Source organism: Sinohyriopsis cumingii, chromosome 2 (genome assembly GCF_028554795.1).
Source record: "Sinohyriopsis cumingii isolate HCF-2022 chromosome 2, ASM2855479v2, whole genome shotgun sequence".
Classification (NCBI taxonomy): domain Eukaryota; kingdom Metazoa; phylum Mollusca; class Bivalvia; order Unionida; family Unionidae; genus Sinohyriopsis; species Sinohyriopsis cumingii.
Window position 1 is genome coordinate 146,950,225 of NC_142962.1, and position 17,288 is coordinate 146,967,512.

Sequence of the window (17,288 nt, forward strand, 5' to 3'; positions counted from 1 at the left end):
TCCCCATGCTGGGACAGCTGGACGGCCGGTGACGTAGAGGTTGTACCCTGTCAACATTATTTTCCTCCACTGCCGCTGATGTTACTGTGGCTGACGGTTGCAAACAACGAACTTTAGGTGGAGGGGGGACTCCAATGTCCCCCACAAGGCTCGCAATGGAGGCTGTCTTCGGATGTATACTGAGGACATCAATGCTATCTTTCTTCGACTTATTCCGTCTATCCCTCCCTTTTGCTGCCTTCTAGACTACAGCAACCCACGTTTGCTCTGTCCAAGTATTACACACGCTGCATGGTATAGATGATACACTTGATACATACAATACAAGAGTCATGGTTGTCTTCTTTTGCTTTGAACTTTTTGCATTTCATGCATTTGGTTGACATTTCTACTGAAACGACACAAGAAAAGAAAACAAAGCACAAATTATCAATTCAGCATGTTATTAATTCGCTAATACCACAACCGTTACTAACGGAGTAAGCGAAATTAGTCAGTGTCGCGTTAACTCTTAATTGACAACACGAGTTCCGAGATAGCGTGTGTAACATGGTCTTCAGTAAACGAAATCCGTAAGTGTGACAAAGTCACTCAATTTTGTAAAAAAATTGTTAAAATAATGTATACAACCTGTAGAAGAATGATTGTCCAACGCAATAAATCCAAATTTAACTTCGGATTGTCCAATTTAACGCTAAGATGGCTTGGATTGTTTGGAGGTATAATGTACGTGTTATCAGTACAAACGAAGCTTAAAAACTAGTGACGCCTGGCGGTGGCAAGGGGAGGTAAGGGGCAAGAGTTATTGCCCTTTGGTCTATATGAGATAGACAGAAAAGACGAATTTTCGTCTTTTAGTAGGGCTGGATTCGAGAGGTAGCAGGCTTATATCCCTAACGTTAATGTGATCGGGGAACATATTTGAAGGAGAAATAAGACCTCAAATGTTTGGTCTGTTCAGCCTGTCTGCTGATGAAGACAAAGAGCTGGTGAAACATTTCCAGAACTCGGACAAAGCATCAGAAGACTTGTTGACTTGGCCTATCCTTCAGCACTGGAGATTTAACTTAAGTTCTGGCCAAAGAAAATTTGATTTATGCACTGCGAGGTTCGGATATGCAATTTTGCATTCAACTGGTGCAGCCAAAAAGTTTAAATGATGCCATACACCTAGCAGTGGAATCAAAAACTCTGATTGCATAGAAAAAGAGTTAAAGGGTGATTGTAGCTACTATCGGCAGTTAGGAGCCAATGAAAAAGATCATCATGATATACCAGAATCAGTGGTGATGGATCTGTTCCACTGAAACAGATGATTGGTGAGCTCCATGATAATGTATGTTAAAAAAATCATCTGAGTGCGATAAAGTTAAAAGTACTAACATCAGAGCAGATTCTTATAAGAATTCTAACTATAAATCCCTGACTTGCATCAAATGTTTCAAATGCAGCCAGAGGGGACAGGTTCAGAAAAGTTGTCAAGAATTAAACCAACCTGAAAAATATGGTAACAAAAATACAATGGGCCAAGCAACAGCTGGCACTTCACACAGACTGTCCGGTGCTAGGGCTGGCTCCATGACATTCAGCATGAGACATATGACTTCACTCCAAACATGATGATGCAGGCACAAGAAGTTTCTACACCTCTTGACATCATGTATCCCCACTAGTATGAAGCATACAACTGAGTTTAGTTAGACACAGGAGCTTAGAAAGCAAATGGAAGATGCTCTAGCAAGGGAAAATATCAAAGGTACCATGCAGCAGCAAAAGTGATGTCTTGACAGCCATTTGTCATGGAAAGACTCAAAGCAGGAGATAAAGTGTATATGTTCTTTCCTGAATGAAAGATTTGTTTGTCTCCCAAGCTTTTGAGTCACTGGTGGGGGCATTTCAAGGTTTTAGACAATGAGTGAAGTCACATGCAAAGTGAACTGGGGGAGAACCGGAGGTCCACAGAATGACCGTATGCAGACCGTATGCAGCTTTGCTGTTTTCAGATACTAACTGGAGAATCAAATCTACCACACATTGCTGGGGATGTCAGTATGTGTAGACTTGCCTGAACAATGTGGTAACACAACTGCAGATGAAATTGATGGCAATGGAATGAAATTTTCAATCTGAAGAGTGCCTTCATTGCACGACCTTGCCAAGAATGGTATGTTCTATACTGGATGGATGATTATGTTCTCATGTTCTCATTTAAATGCTTGAAATTTCTTGCTCTGTTGTGTGTTGTATCATTGTAAATCAGTGCATCATTCTGATTGATTGATGACTTATTGCTGGATTCATTCCAATTATTCAAAATTGTTTCATTATGTTTTTGTTTATTTTTAAATGCAGAACACATTTCTTTGAGGCTTGGGCAAGGTAGTGATTTTCCCACATATCTTAAGTCGGCTTTTTGATTAAGTATCCCCGTTTTAAGAATCAGATGGTCCAGTAAGGAACAGACTTGTCGGTTGTTGATTTAGGTCATGTGGCAGAATTGTATATAAAGACTGATTCTGGATTTCTAATGCATATTGTCCTCTGAGAAAGAAGACAAGAGAAGCAAAAAATCAAGATAATCATGAGGTTAATTACTGTAATAAATATGTTAGATGTGAAGTGCCTGAAGAAAGCTTTCCATGACTCTTGCAATCTTAAAGGCGACAAAGGGAATCATTTTATCTTGTTTGCATAGGCAAGTGCCAGGAGCTGATACCAATCTCGGAGTTTTAAAAAAGTTCAAACAGCAAGGGGGAAAGTTTTGGTACCAAAGCTGTAAATATTCATTTATGTACACCTCTTACACATCTCTTTTCCAGCCATATATTGGATGGAAAAATTTGGCTGCATCAGGCAGTTTTAGGGAGGTAATAAAGGGGAAAGACAGGTAAATTGATCACCCAGAACTTTGGTCACATTTAATAAATCTTGTTTTCTTTTATCCAATATAGCATGTGATTAATACAACCAATATGACAGAATTCATCACATACTAACCAGTTTTTTAATATCTGTTTTCTGGATGAGCTTTTGGGTCTAAGTGCAACTAGAATGCATTGTTCGTGCTACGGGAGATCTATTGTGGTCTTGTCAATTCTAGTCACCACCAGTTCCTATTTGATAGTCATGCTGTTCTATTCTAGTCACCACCAGCTCCTATTTGATAGTCATGCTGTTCTATTCAAGTCACCACCAGCTCCTATTTGATAGTCATGCTGTTGTAACTACATCACAGTTAATGCTTAAGAAAAGTCATTTTTCATGAATATTTTTTTAATAATATTAATTATTCCTTGAGGAAACATTAATGTGGGTTTTTTATTTATATGAACTAAATACTGGCTGAAAAGATTCACAGTTATAATGACAGATTCTAATTGGGTAAATAAGATTGCTCCTTTAGTGTGAGCATGGCATAAACTATGTAATTATCTGTATATGGAATATTTTTAAAAAAATGTTTTATCTGTTGTACAATTTTAACTTAGATCTGAAATCTGGTTCAGAAGTTAACTTAAATATTGAACTCTGATGAAAATGAAGCCTAAAGTGAAAGTAGAATCAAATACACTAATCTGAATGTATCATGTGAATAATGTAATTCTTGTGACAGACAAAACAATTAGTATTGTTTTTGTCTAAAGACTTTCATTCATATAAAAACAACCATTTTTAGTGTCTCAGCACTAAAAGAGAAAAAGATCTGCAATGTAATCATCAAGATTGCCACAAGCAGCGACAAGTTCTTCATTTATCAAGTCAGTAGACTGTTATAAAACACTACGATTGCTTTTATACTATTATTTTTTATTTATCAGCGGTGGAAAAATCCACTCTCCAGGAGCCAGGGACAATTAAAAATTAATGCCTGGTGCCAATTTTTACAGATGCAAAGGCCTGGTCAGGCAAATGAAAGTATTACAAACTGATGACATTTAAAGTTACAATGGAATTAATATATTTGTAAGTGAACAGCATGATCATTAAATTGCCCCTGTGGGTATCAACAAATTGCCCCTATGGGTATCAACAGAAGTGTGCCTGAATTAGCTAAATACAAATACATATAAAAGTGTTTGGTGATAGCTATCAGTAAGGGGTGCACACTAACCCTCCTGTGTTGGCTAATCACAGTCCGTAATATACATCCCTCAGAGTGAACCCTTAAACAGACAAGACTAATAAATGTTTGTCTTCTGTCAATACACCAGCACATGATAGCAGTATATATTTCATCTTTGGCTTGACACACTTATTGCCTATCATCTAGTCTTACTCTTCCTGATTGTCTTTTGAAGAACTGGGCACTTGCTGTAGAGCATGTGACATTTGCTCCTGTTGGCTAACTAAGCTAAAGGTATATGTATATGGGAAGTTTTAATAACTAAACCAATCACAATCATTGTTTCATATTATATTTGGTCATGGCTGAACAAAGGCCCCATGCGGACTGTTTACAGTTCCTGACAGTTTAGACTTGGGATTGATAACATATAATTGGATAGATGATAACCTGAACCACAATGATGTAAACTCAGATAAAAATAAACATGGAAAACTTTCTAGTCAGTGTTGGACATCTTGCAGAAAACTGACATACAAGATGAGAATCAAAAAAGCAACTTGCTATCTTATCTTCTATTAGGTGATGTTAAGTAGATTAAATATTGTGGTAAATTTGTTGCCAGTTTTACATTAACAGGACTAATAAGTATTGTATGCAATTGGAACTACCAGCATATATTTATATGATAAAAGTTGCTGAATAATTTTGATGACACTAATCTTTAAGGCAACTGAAGTAATTAACTGGGCAATCAGATTTTCAAAGCTAGTTACCTGTGAAAACCTTTGATTTTCACACTTCTTCTACCTTTATTTATTACATATTTTCAGATTTCTCCAATATCCAAATTAAAATAAAGGTAATTTGTGAGTGTGGAGTACATAATCTGCATGATAGCATAAGTAAAATAGACCTACAGACTGAGTGCATATCATGCTTAGCATTACCTAGTCTTTTTATTTTTAGAAAAAAATGTGACCCTTTTTTCTTAACTGCATTTTATTTTTTCAGACTGCATTTTAGCCATAATTCCATTCCTGTTTTAATAACCTTGTTTCACAAGGTCAAGATGTGCCAATTATTTTCTATTTTAATGTAAGTGATCATACTTTGTGGTGTGATCAATATAAAAAAACATTTATGATTAGCCAATATTTGTTAATATATTAAATATATAACTGTCATATCTATTATAAATAATACATATTAAAGAATTATTACAAACTAAGATGATGAGTAATGATCCAACTCGGTCATCATCAATAGATCCAACTAGGTCATCATCAATAGATCCAACTAGGTCATCATCAATAGATCCAACTAGGTCATCATCAATAGATCCAACTCGGTCATCATCAATAGATCCAACTCGGTCATCATCAATAGATCCAACTAGGTCATCATCAATAGATGCAACTAGGTCATCATCAATAGATCCAACTCAGTCATCATCTATAGATCCAATTAGGTCATCATCAATAGATCCAACTCGGTCATCATCAATAGATCCAACTCGGTCATCATCAATAGATCCAACTAGGTCATCATCAATAGATCCAACTCGGTCATCATCAATAGATCCATTAGGTCATCATCAATAGATCCAACTAGGTCATCATCAATAAATCCAACTCGGTCATCATCAAAAGATCCAACTAGGTCATCATCAATAGATCCAACTAGGTCATCATCAATAAATCCAACTAGGTCATTATCAATTCATCTTATTTTTTGACTTAAATTCTAACTTTTAACACGCTATTCATTCCACTGTTAATTTCAGCAAGCTTGTTATTTTAGACAATCAATTTAATTACAGTTGTTGGATTTGTCAGGTAGTAACAAGCCTTTGTTTTACAACAGCAATCCAAACAAGTTAAATTTTGTACACACTGAAAATGGCTCAAGACAGAAGGAGGTTTTGTCAGGTGATAATAACTACTTTATTTGGCAACATTAATCCAAACTAATAACTACTTTATTTGGCAACATTAATCCAAACTAATAACTACTTTATTTGGCAACATTAATCCAAACATATAACTACTTTATTTGGCAACATTAATCCAAACCAGTTAATGGTATTAAAATCTTAATGAGATTTAGGGGATACAATACACAGTCCATAACTGTGTCATTCCAACTGGCAAAAAAGCCCCAAAACCCTGAGATTTTTGACTGAACAATCATAAGCTGTTAAGTAAGTGTGTAAACTTAATCAGTCAAGTAGAAATTAGCATGGTTACAGTTACTGAGTATTGATGTCAATAATTATAGTTAATGAGTACATGTTAATAATTACAGTTACTGAGTATAAATGTCAATAATTACAGTTGCTGAGTATACATGTCAATAATTACAGTTACAGAGTATACATGTCAATTACAGTTACTGAGAGTACATCAATAATTAGTTATTTAGTATACATGTTAATAATTAGAGTATACATGTCAATAATTAGTTACTGAGTGTACATGTCAGCAATTACAATTGTTGAGTATACATGTCAATAATTACAGTTGCTGAGTAAAGTATACGTGTCAATAATTACAATTACTGAGTGTATGTGTCAATAATTAAAGTTACTGTTTAGACATGTTAATAATTACAGTTGCTTGCAACAGAAATAAAATACATCTACCTATTATTTTAAATATTTTCAATGCTTCACTTCAGTGATTTCTTGTTTGATGTTTTATATAGGTATAATTAAGTACAATGTAGTAGTGCCTATGATTTGAAACCTAAAGGTGTACTTCTTTCTGCAAGACATTTTCGACCAATCCGGTGGCCTAGTGGTTAGAGTGTCTGCCTCGGAAGCAGGAGGTCATGGGTTTGAACCCAAGCACAGTCATACCAAAGACTTACAAAAATGGTACTAACAGCTGCCTTGTTAGGCACTCAGCATTAAAAGGTTAGTGTTAGGACTGGTTGGCCTAGTGTCAGGATAATGTGACTCGGTGGGACATCATGCTACATGTCTGTGGCATGATGCCCCAGTGCTAGACATCACTATAAACTGCCACACTGCAGACATCATAGCAATAGGACTGAAAAATTGTTAAAGCTATGTTAAAAATCCTAATCACACACACACACACACACACAAACAAGACATTTTCAATGTACATGTAGCATTGCCATGATATATGCACAGTACTCAAACTTAGCAGAATAATCAAACCTGGGAACAATTTTTTTTCTTATAGCAGTGTAAAGTTACAATAGCAAACAAGGGCAGAAAAGAGACAGACCATTGTTGATTCTGACAGCACATTGTGGTAATGCTATATGCTTGTCATTGTCCAATGACATTGTATATTTTGAAACAGAAACAAGAAGAAAATTGGTGAATAAATAAAACATCTTTATTGATTTCTCAACAGTTATAAAATCAACTCAATCTGTTTCTTAACAAGACCAGTTCCTTAACAGCTGGTAAATCAGCAACAATGGTTGACAAATTGGCAAGTTGGGAAACACATGTCCCAAAACTTATCAACATCAAGGAACTACTATGAATTCAGGCTGCAATGTTTATAAAAGCATGAAAAATTAGTCTGGAACTAATTATTGGTGTTGCAACTTTTATATTTATTTATATTTATAGATGTATACGATCACAAGACTTAACATTCATTTTGGTACCTTCCTGTTTTATTACTTTTGCAGTCCAGAAAACTCAACTATTAATAGTAATTCATCACATCCTTTTGTAATTTATCTGTAAAGCTCACAACTGTCTTTATCTGGGGGTACTTTGGACAACATTGCAACTGACCAAATGTACCAGCCATGTAACACAGATGGGCAGGCAGAGACATAAACATACCTGCCATGTAACCCAGATGGACAGGCAGAGGCACAAATGTAACACTATATTATCTATGCATTGCTGTGGTGGGCCATACAACTTACTGCTAAAAAGCCAGACACACTGACTGGATCAAAATAACAATTACTGTTTGAAACATCTGACATTGACTGAACCATAATAAAAATTACTATTAAAAAAGCCAGACACTAACTGGATCGTAATAAAAAGTATTGTTTGAAAAGCCTGACATCGACTGAATCATAATAATAACTGTCATTCGAAAAGCCAGACACTGACTGGATAATATTAAAACTACTGTTGTAAAAGTCTAACAATGACTGGATCATAGAGGCAGTTGTTTAATAGAGTTGACAACTGATATGGGAGATTGCATGTTTTATAATGCTGTTGTTACAGTGCTAGATTAATGTATGTAGAGCTGTCACAATAAAATATATACATTGCCCTAATAACCCATAAAGAAATTTTATATGTGCACCATGTGGTAAACATATTCAAATGATATTTGAAAAGATTGACATTTTCAAAAAAAGAAAAGAATCAGTCAACTGTTTTCCAGTACAAAGACTCAACTAGGTTTGTACTTATGCAGGAAATTAATATGTTAATGAAATATCACAAGGTTAAAACATGAATACAGCAGATCTTAACTCAGTTTGGTTGATGTCTCTCTGTGGGCAACACCATCATATGCATCAGACAAAACCAGGGCATGTCATCAGCATTAAATGCAATGAAAATATTCACAACAGCTAAACTGGAAGACAAATCTAGCTAGGACTTTGCTGGCTTTTGGATGAAGTCAGTATGTGATGTCTGTATTGCACACTAAGTCCTGTTATCCAGAATTTCAGTAGCTGCTTGTCTGCCTCCTGGGCCCCAACAACTAAAAGCAGTTTCTTGGCATCTTCCTCAGACCGACTTCCACCTGCTTTGGTGAACTTAAACAGCACCTTTACTTTGCTGCAAACAAAACAAGAAAAAAACATCAATTCTTGAAAATGTTGTAACTGAACCTGATTAATTCCTTGTTGCTTGTGGAGAAAAATTGTGATCTATATAATAGAACCGCATCTGTTCACAAAGGTGTTTCAGCTCATGGTACTCTAACAGGCATTTGATGGCTGTAAACAGACAAATTAGGGCTCAAACAATGTCCAGGACATATAATAATGTCCAGAAGACATTCAAGTTTAGCTTCTTTTATAAGATTCAGATTTAGTTAAATTAAAGATGTAAATATAAATTTTCTGCCATTGCCAAGGAATAAAATCATGCTTGATGTATGTGATGTTTCCTTTGAAACACTGTAGCTATATATGAATACTCTGTATTGTAACTGTTATTGTTTTTGACAAGACTATTAGCACATTTATGACAACAAGGCTATTAAGCACATTTCTGACAAAAAGTCTGCTTACACATTTCTGACAAGACTATTAGCACATTTCTGAAAACAAGGCTATTAGCACAGTTCTGACAACATGGCATTAAGACATATCTGAGAACAAGACTATTAGCACATTTCTGAAAACAAGACTATTAGCACATTTCTGATAACAATGCTATTAGCACATTTCTGCCAACAAGGCTATTAGCACATTTCTAATAACAATGCTATTAGCACATTTCTGCCAACAAGGCTATTAGCACATTTCTGATAAGATGGCTATTAGCACATTTCTGAAAACAAGGCTATTAGCACATTTCTGATAACAAGGCTTTTAGCACATTTCTGCCAACAAGGCTATTAGCACATATCTGATAAGATGGCTATTAGCACATTTCTGAAAACAAGGCTATTAGCACATTTCTAATAACAAGACTATTAGCACATTTCTGAAAACAAGGCTATTAAGCACATTTCTGATAACAAGGCTATTAGCACATTCATGGCAACATGGCTATCAGCACATTTCTGACAACAAGGCTATTAGCACATTTCTGCCAACAAGGCTATTAGCACATATCTGATAACATGGCTATTAGCACATTTCTGAAAACAAGGCTATTAGCACATTTCCGATAACAAGGCTTTTAGCACATTTCTGACAGCAAGGCTATTAGTACATTTCTGAAAACAAGGCTATTAGTACATTTCTGAAAACAAGGCTATTAAGCACATTTCTGATAACAAGGCTATTAGCACATTCATGGCAACATGGCTATCAGCACATTTCTGATAACAAGGCTATTAGCACATTCATGGCAACATGGCTATCAGCACATTTCTGATAACAAGGCTATCAGCACATTCATGGCAACATGGCTATCAGCACATTTCTGATAACAAGGCTATCAGCACATTCATGGCAACATGGCTATTAGCACATTTCTGATAACAAGGCTATCAGCACATTTCTGATAACAAGGCTATCAGCACATTTCTGATAACAAGGCTATCAGCACATTCATGGCAACATGGCTATCAGCACATTTCAGTTAACATGGCTTTTAGCACATTTTGGAATGTACCAATGTGTATGTTAACTTATTGTCTAATATCAATTATAACATGGAAATGAATTATTCCAAGTTTAAAAGCAAGGGATGAAAAGTACTTCATGACATTTGAGATCTTCCAAAATCAATTTAAAGTATGGAACTGAACTATTTCAAGTTGAAGAACACGGGCTGAAAGTACTTCATAACATTCCATGTTTAATAACAAAAGGTGAAAGTGCATAATATATCTGAGATTGTCTAATATCAGTTTTAACTAAGGAACTGAATTATTCCAAGGTCAAGAGCAAGGGGTGAAAGTACTTCATAGCATTTTATACTGTCTAATACCAATTAAAAGCATGCATGTTCAAGAGTAAGAGGTGGATTTTAAGTAAAATTTTATTGAGTTTCAATGATATTTAAAAAATGATTCAATAAATGCTTCTGAAAGAAATAATATTAAGGATAACAAGTGTTTAGAAAACGAGATCTGAAGTCAATATGAAGGATAACAAATGGTTAGAAGTGAGATGTAAGACATACTATGAAAGATCACAATTGGTTAGCAAATCAGATCTAATGTAAGACATTAAAGGGGGAAATGTGTGTGTGTGATTTAGATTTTTAACATAACTTTAACAATTTTTCAGTCATATCGCTACAATTTCTACAGTGTGACATGTTTAGAGTGATGTCTACCACTGGGGCATCATGCCAAAGACACATGGCATGATGTCCCACCGAGTCACATTATCCTGACAACAGGCAGACAGTCCTGATAATAACCTCTTAATGCTGAGTGCCTAGTTAGGCAGCTGTCAGTACCATTTTTATAAGTCTTTGGTATGACTCAGCCAGGGTTTGAACCTGTGACCTCACACATCCGAGGCAAATGCACTAACCACTAGGTCACCAGAGTGGTCCTAAAGGGAAAATAAGTGATTAGAAAATGAGATCTGATGTAAGACAACAAGAAGGATAAGAACTGGTTAGAAATCAAATCTGATGTAAGACATAATATGATGGATAACAAGTGGTTAGAAAATGAAATCTGATGTAAGCAGTTGGACATAAATACTTAGATTTACAAGTTAACTTCATACAGGATGAGAATAAAATAGATCCATATTAGTTAATGCTACAACATACAAAATCACCAACTGACATAAAAAGAAGCAATGTACAATTTCATTCGGGCAAATATTATCAACATCAGTGGTTTAAGTTCACGACCAAATTAAGAAAAAACTCCTAAATAATTCCTAAAATTAACTTAGAGTGCACATTATAGGAAAAACAGTGAAGTACAAAAACATCATCCAACCCATGTACATGCCAAATTCAATCTTTAGTTTTGATGTCAAAATTTGAACTATCAAAATTTAAATAAACACTGAATGCTCTCTGTGACCATCTAAAACTGATTAACTAGGTAAATACACCAATTGGTTCAAGTACACAAGCTCTACCTAATTTGACCATGCTATTATACAACTACTGGCTTTTGCTGACCTGAACATGAAGCTTCCAGAACCAGTAAACCTCACACTGACAGATAAGGAAAAAAGGTCAATACGAGTCTGCTGGTTCATAAAACCTCATAGTCACTGAAAGAAAAGTCTATCATTGTTTAATTAATTGATTTAGTGTCAAACTTTGACATTTTTATTTGTTTCTGAAAAAATTTAAATGCTAATTCAGTTGCCTAAGGCCATTAAAGTCAATGACATCACAACAGTGCAATAGTATGAACTACTGCAAATCACATGACATCATGTAGTAATATTAGTTACTGTACAACCACTTGTACTTATATTGTACAAAATTAAAGATTATTAATAATAAAGATTTTGGTCTGATTGTAAACAATAAATTTTGAAATATTTATGTCTCCCCTGCTCCCCTGAAGATGTTTTCATTTTCATTTGACTTTTATCTTACCCGAGGAAAAGGAGAAAAGATATGGATATAACCAACAGTGCTTACTGGGGTCTTTTGACCACATGGTAGATGTTCAACTGAAAATTTACTCCAGATTTTCAAATAAAACCCACCATACCTGAAGGACAATGGGAGACTATGGTTGCATGAATGTGAAAGGGCACAGCTTCCTGGTACTAGTCTTTATATGATAGCTATCCCTCTCAGGGTTGGGGAATGTATAATGACTAAAAATAACTATAACCAAGAAAGTTAACCATTGTTGCTGCTATTTGGGTAACACCTAAGTCCATACTATGTTAAAGTAGCTGAGACAAAAATCCATGTAAGATATTTATTCTACACTGCAAAGAAATTCTGTATTAATAGGCAAATCTGGATAGTTAGTGGAGGTTTGGTACAAACTGATTCCAATATATATATATATATATATATATATATATATATATATATATATATATATATATATATATATATATATATGTAATATGGTTCTTACTTCATCCACTCCTCCTTGAGGCAAATGATGCAATGTTTGACCACTTCATCACTCAGATTCTCATTGTGAAGGGCCAACTCCATTTTGGACAACACAGAAGGACCTACAAGAAGTTCAAAAATGGGTTAGTGAAAAACTAGGCTGATAGGGACTAAAATGATTTAAATTGGTATTTCAGGATCAGAAAATAACTTCTAATACACTAATACTAAGCTACAATCCAATACAGGCACAACATATTTTCAAATTACAATTTTGAGACTACTTTTGTATTTACATATTTTTTTTTTTATTTACATATTTTTCCATGTAAATTTTGAAAAGAAGATATCTTTAAAGCATATCTATATCTATTCTATGTCAGTGTTTATTGCATAGGTACTCAGCTTTTCTCCACCTCAGATACAATTTAATGCCTTCACTTGACATGTATTTAATAAACTATAGTAAAATATAAATCATGAAGACTTCACTTTTACAGGTTCCCAATGGAAACGAAATGATACAACCCTGCTGCATATACCAATATGAGTCACAATACACAGCCTACAATACAATACATTATCAAAACACATAACAAATTTCAGTCTTTTCATCTTAAGAAGTTCTGTCAATGGTGGGGTGATGCCATTTATGTGTTGATACACCTACATCTCAACAGATAAAAATAACAGCTTGCTTGTTGTGTCTCATGATTAATGAATAATATTCAAAGACAACACCATTAAGTATTATTGATGTGGATTATTTCAAAAGTATATGCTGCAAATTAAATCCATCTTATAAAGTACCGAAATGCCCTACCATTTCAAAATATTTCTTCTCTCAATGAATACAAGAAAGATACTCCAATATAAGATATTCAAAATCAATGTGGCATAGAATTTATTACTTATTTATGGATAAGTCATGCCACTGAAGGTTTCCTAACACTGATAGTGCACTATACAGACAAATTCTGATTGGATTTTGATCAAATCTGGTGAGTATGCTTATATCACCAAGCTGTTGGACAAGTTCAATATCAAACAAAATACATGCATATTAATGAAGTGATATTGCATCTGATTGGCTGAGCTTGTTAGCACTATAGAATCCCTTTTTCTGATCCAATTTTGATCAAAACTGAAATATGGGATTTAAGATAGATTCGATTAATGAGATCTACACATAATAATGACATAATCTTGCACTGGCTGAGCTCGTTATCATTCTGATGGTCATAATAAAGATCTGCACATTTTGATATGATACCTTGCATCTGATTAGATCTAGAGACTACTGTATATTTTTCATCCAATTTCCATCAAATTTTGGTAACTAGGTCCATATTAAGATCTTGGATAAGTCTGATAATGTATAAGAGACCATGCATATGATTTATACCTTTATCTTTAGAAATAATTTACAAAGGATAAAGTAAAATAGCTAAAATCAACATGACATAATGTTTGTGAAATGGATTATGTAGGTTTAGTTCTTACAATACTACATAAACCTGCTTATTATATGCTCATTTTTTTCTCCGTTAACTTTACATTGTTAGAATCATTCAGTATTTTACAATATTGCACACCTTCATATTGCATTCACGTGCATAAAGGAACTATTTCTACTGTAAACAAACAATGGAAGCAGACGCCAACACTTTTGATTTGTAAACAAATCATGTACACTCACGTAGTAGGCGCTTTACATTTTGGTGGATTAAATTTGTTTCTGAATGAAGTAAGGCAGATGTTTTGTGGACTGCTACATACCAGCTGCTTTGGCACATTCCGATTAACTTTTTTGATACAATGTTTCAGATTTAGGCTAGGTATACAGTAGATGCCAGAAAGGGTCCTTACTTTTAACATACAAGAGACAATGCATAAACTGTCTTCTTTAGCTGGTAATAAGAATGGCAAAAAAAATATACTTACAGTTTTACATCCTAAATATCCTCAAAATGTACATCTTGATTACACATTTCGAAACTGTACAGTAATTTCGAATTACATCCTCCTTACTGCACTCAAAATGAAATAAGCATTAAATTCCATAGCATCTTTTTGATAATTGCAATTGAAAGACTTCATATTTTTCCCACATTATGATTTCAAACATTCAATGACAGAAACAGAAACACATTTGCAAATGTCAAAACACTTCTCCCTCACTTCTTCAATCTGATGTATTTCATGTGAAATTGTCACATATAAATCAAGTCCATAATCACTAGATTTCATAGAATAGAAAAAAATACCAAAATCTATTCATTCCAGATCGAATGGAAAAGTTGTTGCAATGCGCATTCATTCACAATATGACTCCAAACTTCAATTTTAACTAGATATGCCATTTTCTTTCAAAAGTTATGTCGAGCGCACAACTAAGTTCAAATTTATCTGGGCGGAGTTATGTGCGCAGTAATAATGTTGTTGTTGTGCAATGATGAATCTGTGCTTGTGTATTTAGTTTGGAATAAGGCATACATTCATTTACTTTGTTTCTTGTAGTGTATTTTGTTAATATAATTAAGCATTAGGTAGAATAAGAAAATGAGCATATGATAAAAAGGTTACTACATTTGTATGGAAAAATATGAACTCGTTTTGTCGGATGGATATACTGCACTCCCAAAGTCATGCAGTATTTACATCTGGAAAACTCGTTCATATTTTCCCATACAAATGCAGTAACCTATAGTTACTGAAATGGTCACATGTTAAGTTATGTAAGCCACATGAGTGATGTTACACCCACTTATGCCTCTTGTTCTGTATTTTTATTGTATATGGACTATATTTTTCTCTTTTCTCTTTCTTGACTATACATGTACATTGTTTTTCTCTTTTCTGAAAACTTGTCAGAGGTTTTGTAATGCTTAAACACAATCCAGACTAGATCAGTACACATGTACCTTTCTCAGGTAAAATAGATGGAGTGCTGAACTTGAATTTGTAGTTTGCAAGGATGTCAAGAGATGGTGGATATTCTTCTGGACTGGATGACTGAACTATGTCCATCATTAAAAATACATCATGAGCATTCACGTGGCTTGGGATACTGATATCTGGTGCCAGGCCAAGGAAGTTACATCTCCATGACTCTTCATAGGTCTTACTGTAAGATATCATTCTGCAGCAGCCTTTGGGAACAAGATCCTGCAATAATGACATCAAATACTAATTGTCTCCCTGCTTAAAAATATCTTGCTCCATTGACTTTAACTTTTAACCTCAAGGTCACTCAATAAAACGTGATATTTTTTGTTAATGCACTGAACTTGTATAAAGTGAATGCTGTACTGCACTGAACTTACGGCATATATATTGTATGATGTCTGTTATCAAACAATTCACAAATACATACATCAGACAGTACTAAATAACTCCAGAGCTAACAGTACAAAAATGTTGTGAAACTCCTATCCCAGGACTAAAATCTGCATATACTGCATGCAATCTAAGATTTATTATTGTTATAAAAGAAACTATATTTTGGAGATACTCATTTCCAACTCTTCTTTTGCAAATCTAAGAACAAGCAACTTTAAAATGCTACACATCCTCCTACATTACAGAGAATAATAGAATCTATACTGGGGTTTGTAATGAGACAAGGAAATTCCAGTCAAGGCATAACATTATTTGTCTCCCCACAAGGCTCTGCCTCCTGGGGAGACAATGTAACCCCGCAGTTGGAAATTCCTTGTCTTGGTACTGACATCAACAATGATTATTTTTCTCATCCAACATTTTCCATTCCAATTACAATAACCCTGCTATTTTGTTGCAATAAAGCTAATATATAAAATCATGCCTCTCTCTTTCATTACAGATCAGGTCTTGTACTGTTTCATGGAAATCTGTATAATTATCTCATAGAATCTAGCTATATATGCCGCTCTTAGAAAAGAAAAAGAAGAAAGAAAATAAAGAAGTAAAAAACCCATTATAATTGTTACATATTGTAAATTTTGCATAACGAGTGTCTCAAGCCATGGGCTATTGTTAGTAAACGTGCATTAATACAAATACCTTACTGAGGGCAATGGGGGTGACCAGTAGACTCTAAGAACACAAGTTCTACACAAGAGAAAATAAACATAAAATCATTTGATATATTACTGTATTTTCACATTTAATCAATGGATGTCATATGAAAATAACAATAAATAATCAATATATTTTGTAACGGCAACTTGTAACTTTCATTTGTTCTAATTTGTAAATGTTCTAAGGTAGACAATGGTTTGATAAAGTGCACAGCTCTAACAAAGTGTGTAATGACTGTGATGAGATTTCTAATTCATGATTTGTTTGGGAAATTTATATTTTCTGTCATGGAAATGTGGTAAGTGTTACAATTACTAATTCAATGATAGGCTACATGGAAATCTTTTTATGGAATACCATGTGGACTGATGAATGAACCACTCTGATTGTTAAGTGCATGAGTTTTCATTTGCAATTCCATTATTATGTTTATTATGTTTGATTCAACTGAAAAAG

The 17,288-nt window shown here is 34.3% G+C and overlaps 1 protein-coding gene across 2 annotated transcripts in view; it reads right to left on the reverse strand.

Annotated features, from left to right (window-relative positions):
* Window positions 1–7,416: 7,416 nt before the first annotated feature.
* LOC149806033 (folliculin-like) overlaps window positions 7,417–17,288 on the reverse strand; it is a 40,021-nt gene continuing 30,149 nt past the window's right edge. For both annotated transcript variants that reach the window (XM_089950889.1, XM_089950888.1), the window contains 3 exons: window positions 15,695–15,938; window positions 12,790–12,892; window positions 7,417–8,867 (listed from right to left, as the gene is read on the reverse strand). In XM_089950889.1, the coding sequence (XP_089807015.1) occupies window positions 8,675–8,867; window positions 12,790–12,892; window positions 15,695–15,938 (540 nt within the window). In that variant the 3' untranslated portion in view covers window positions 7,417–8,674. The remainder of the gene's footprint in view (window positions 8,868–12,789; window positions 12,893–15,694; window positions 15,939–17,288) is intronic.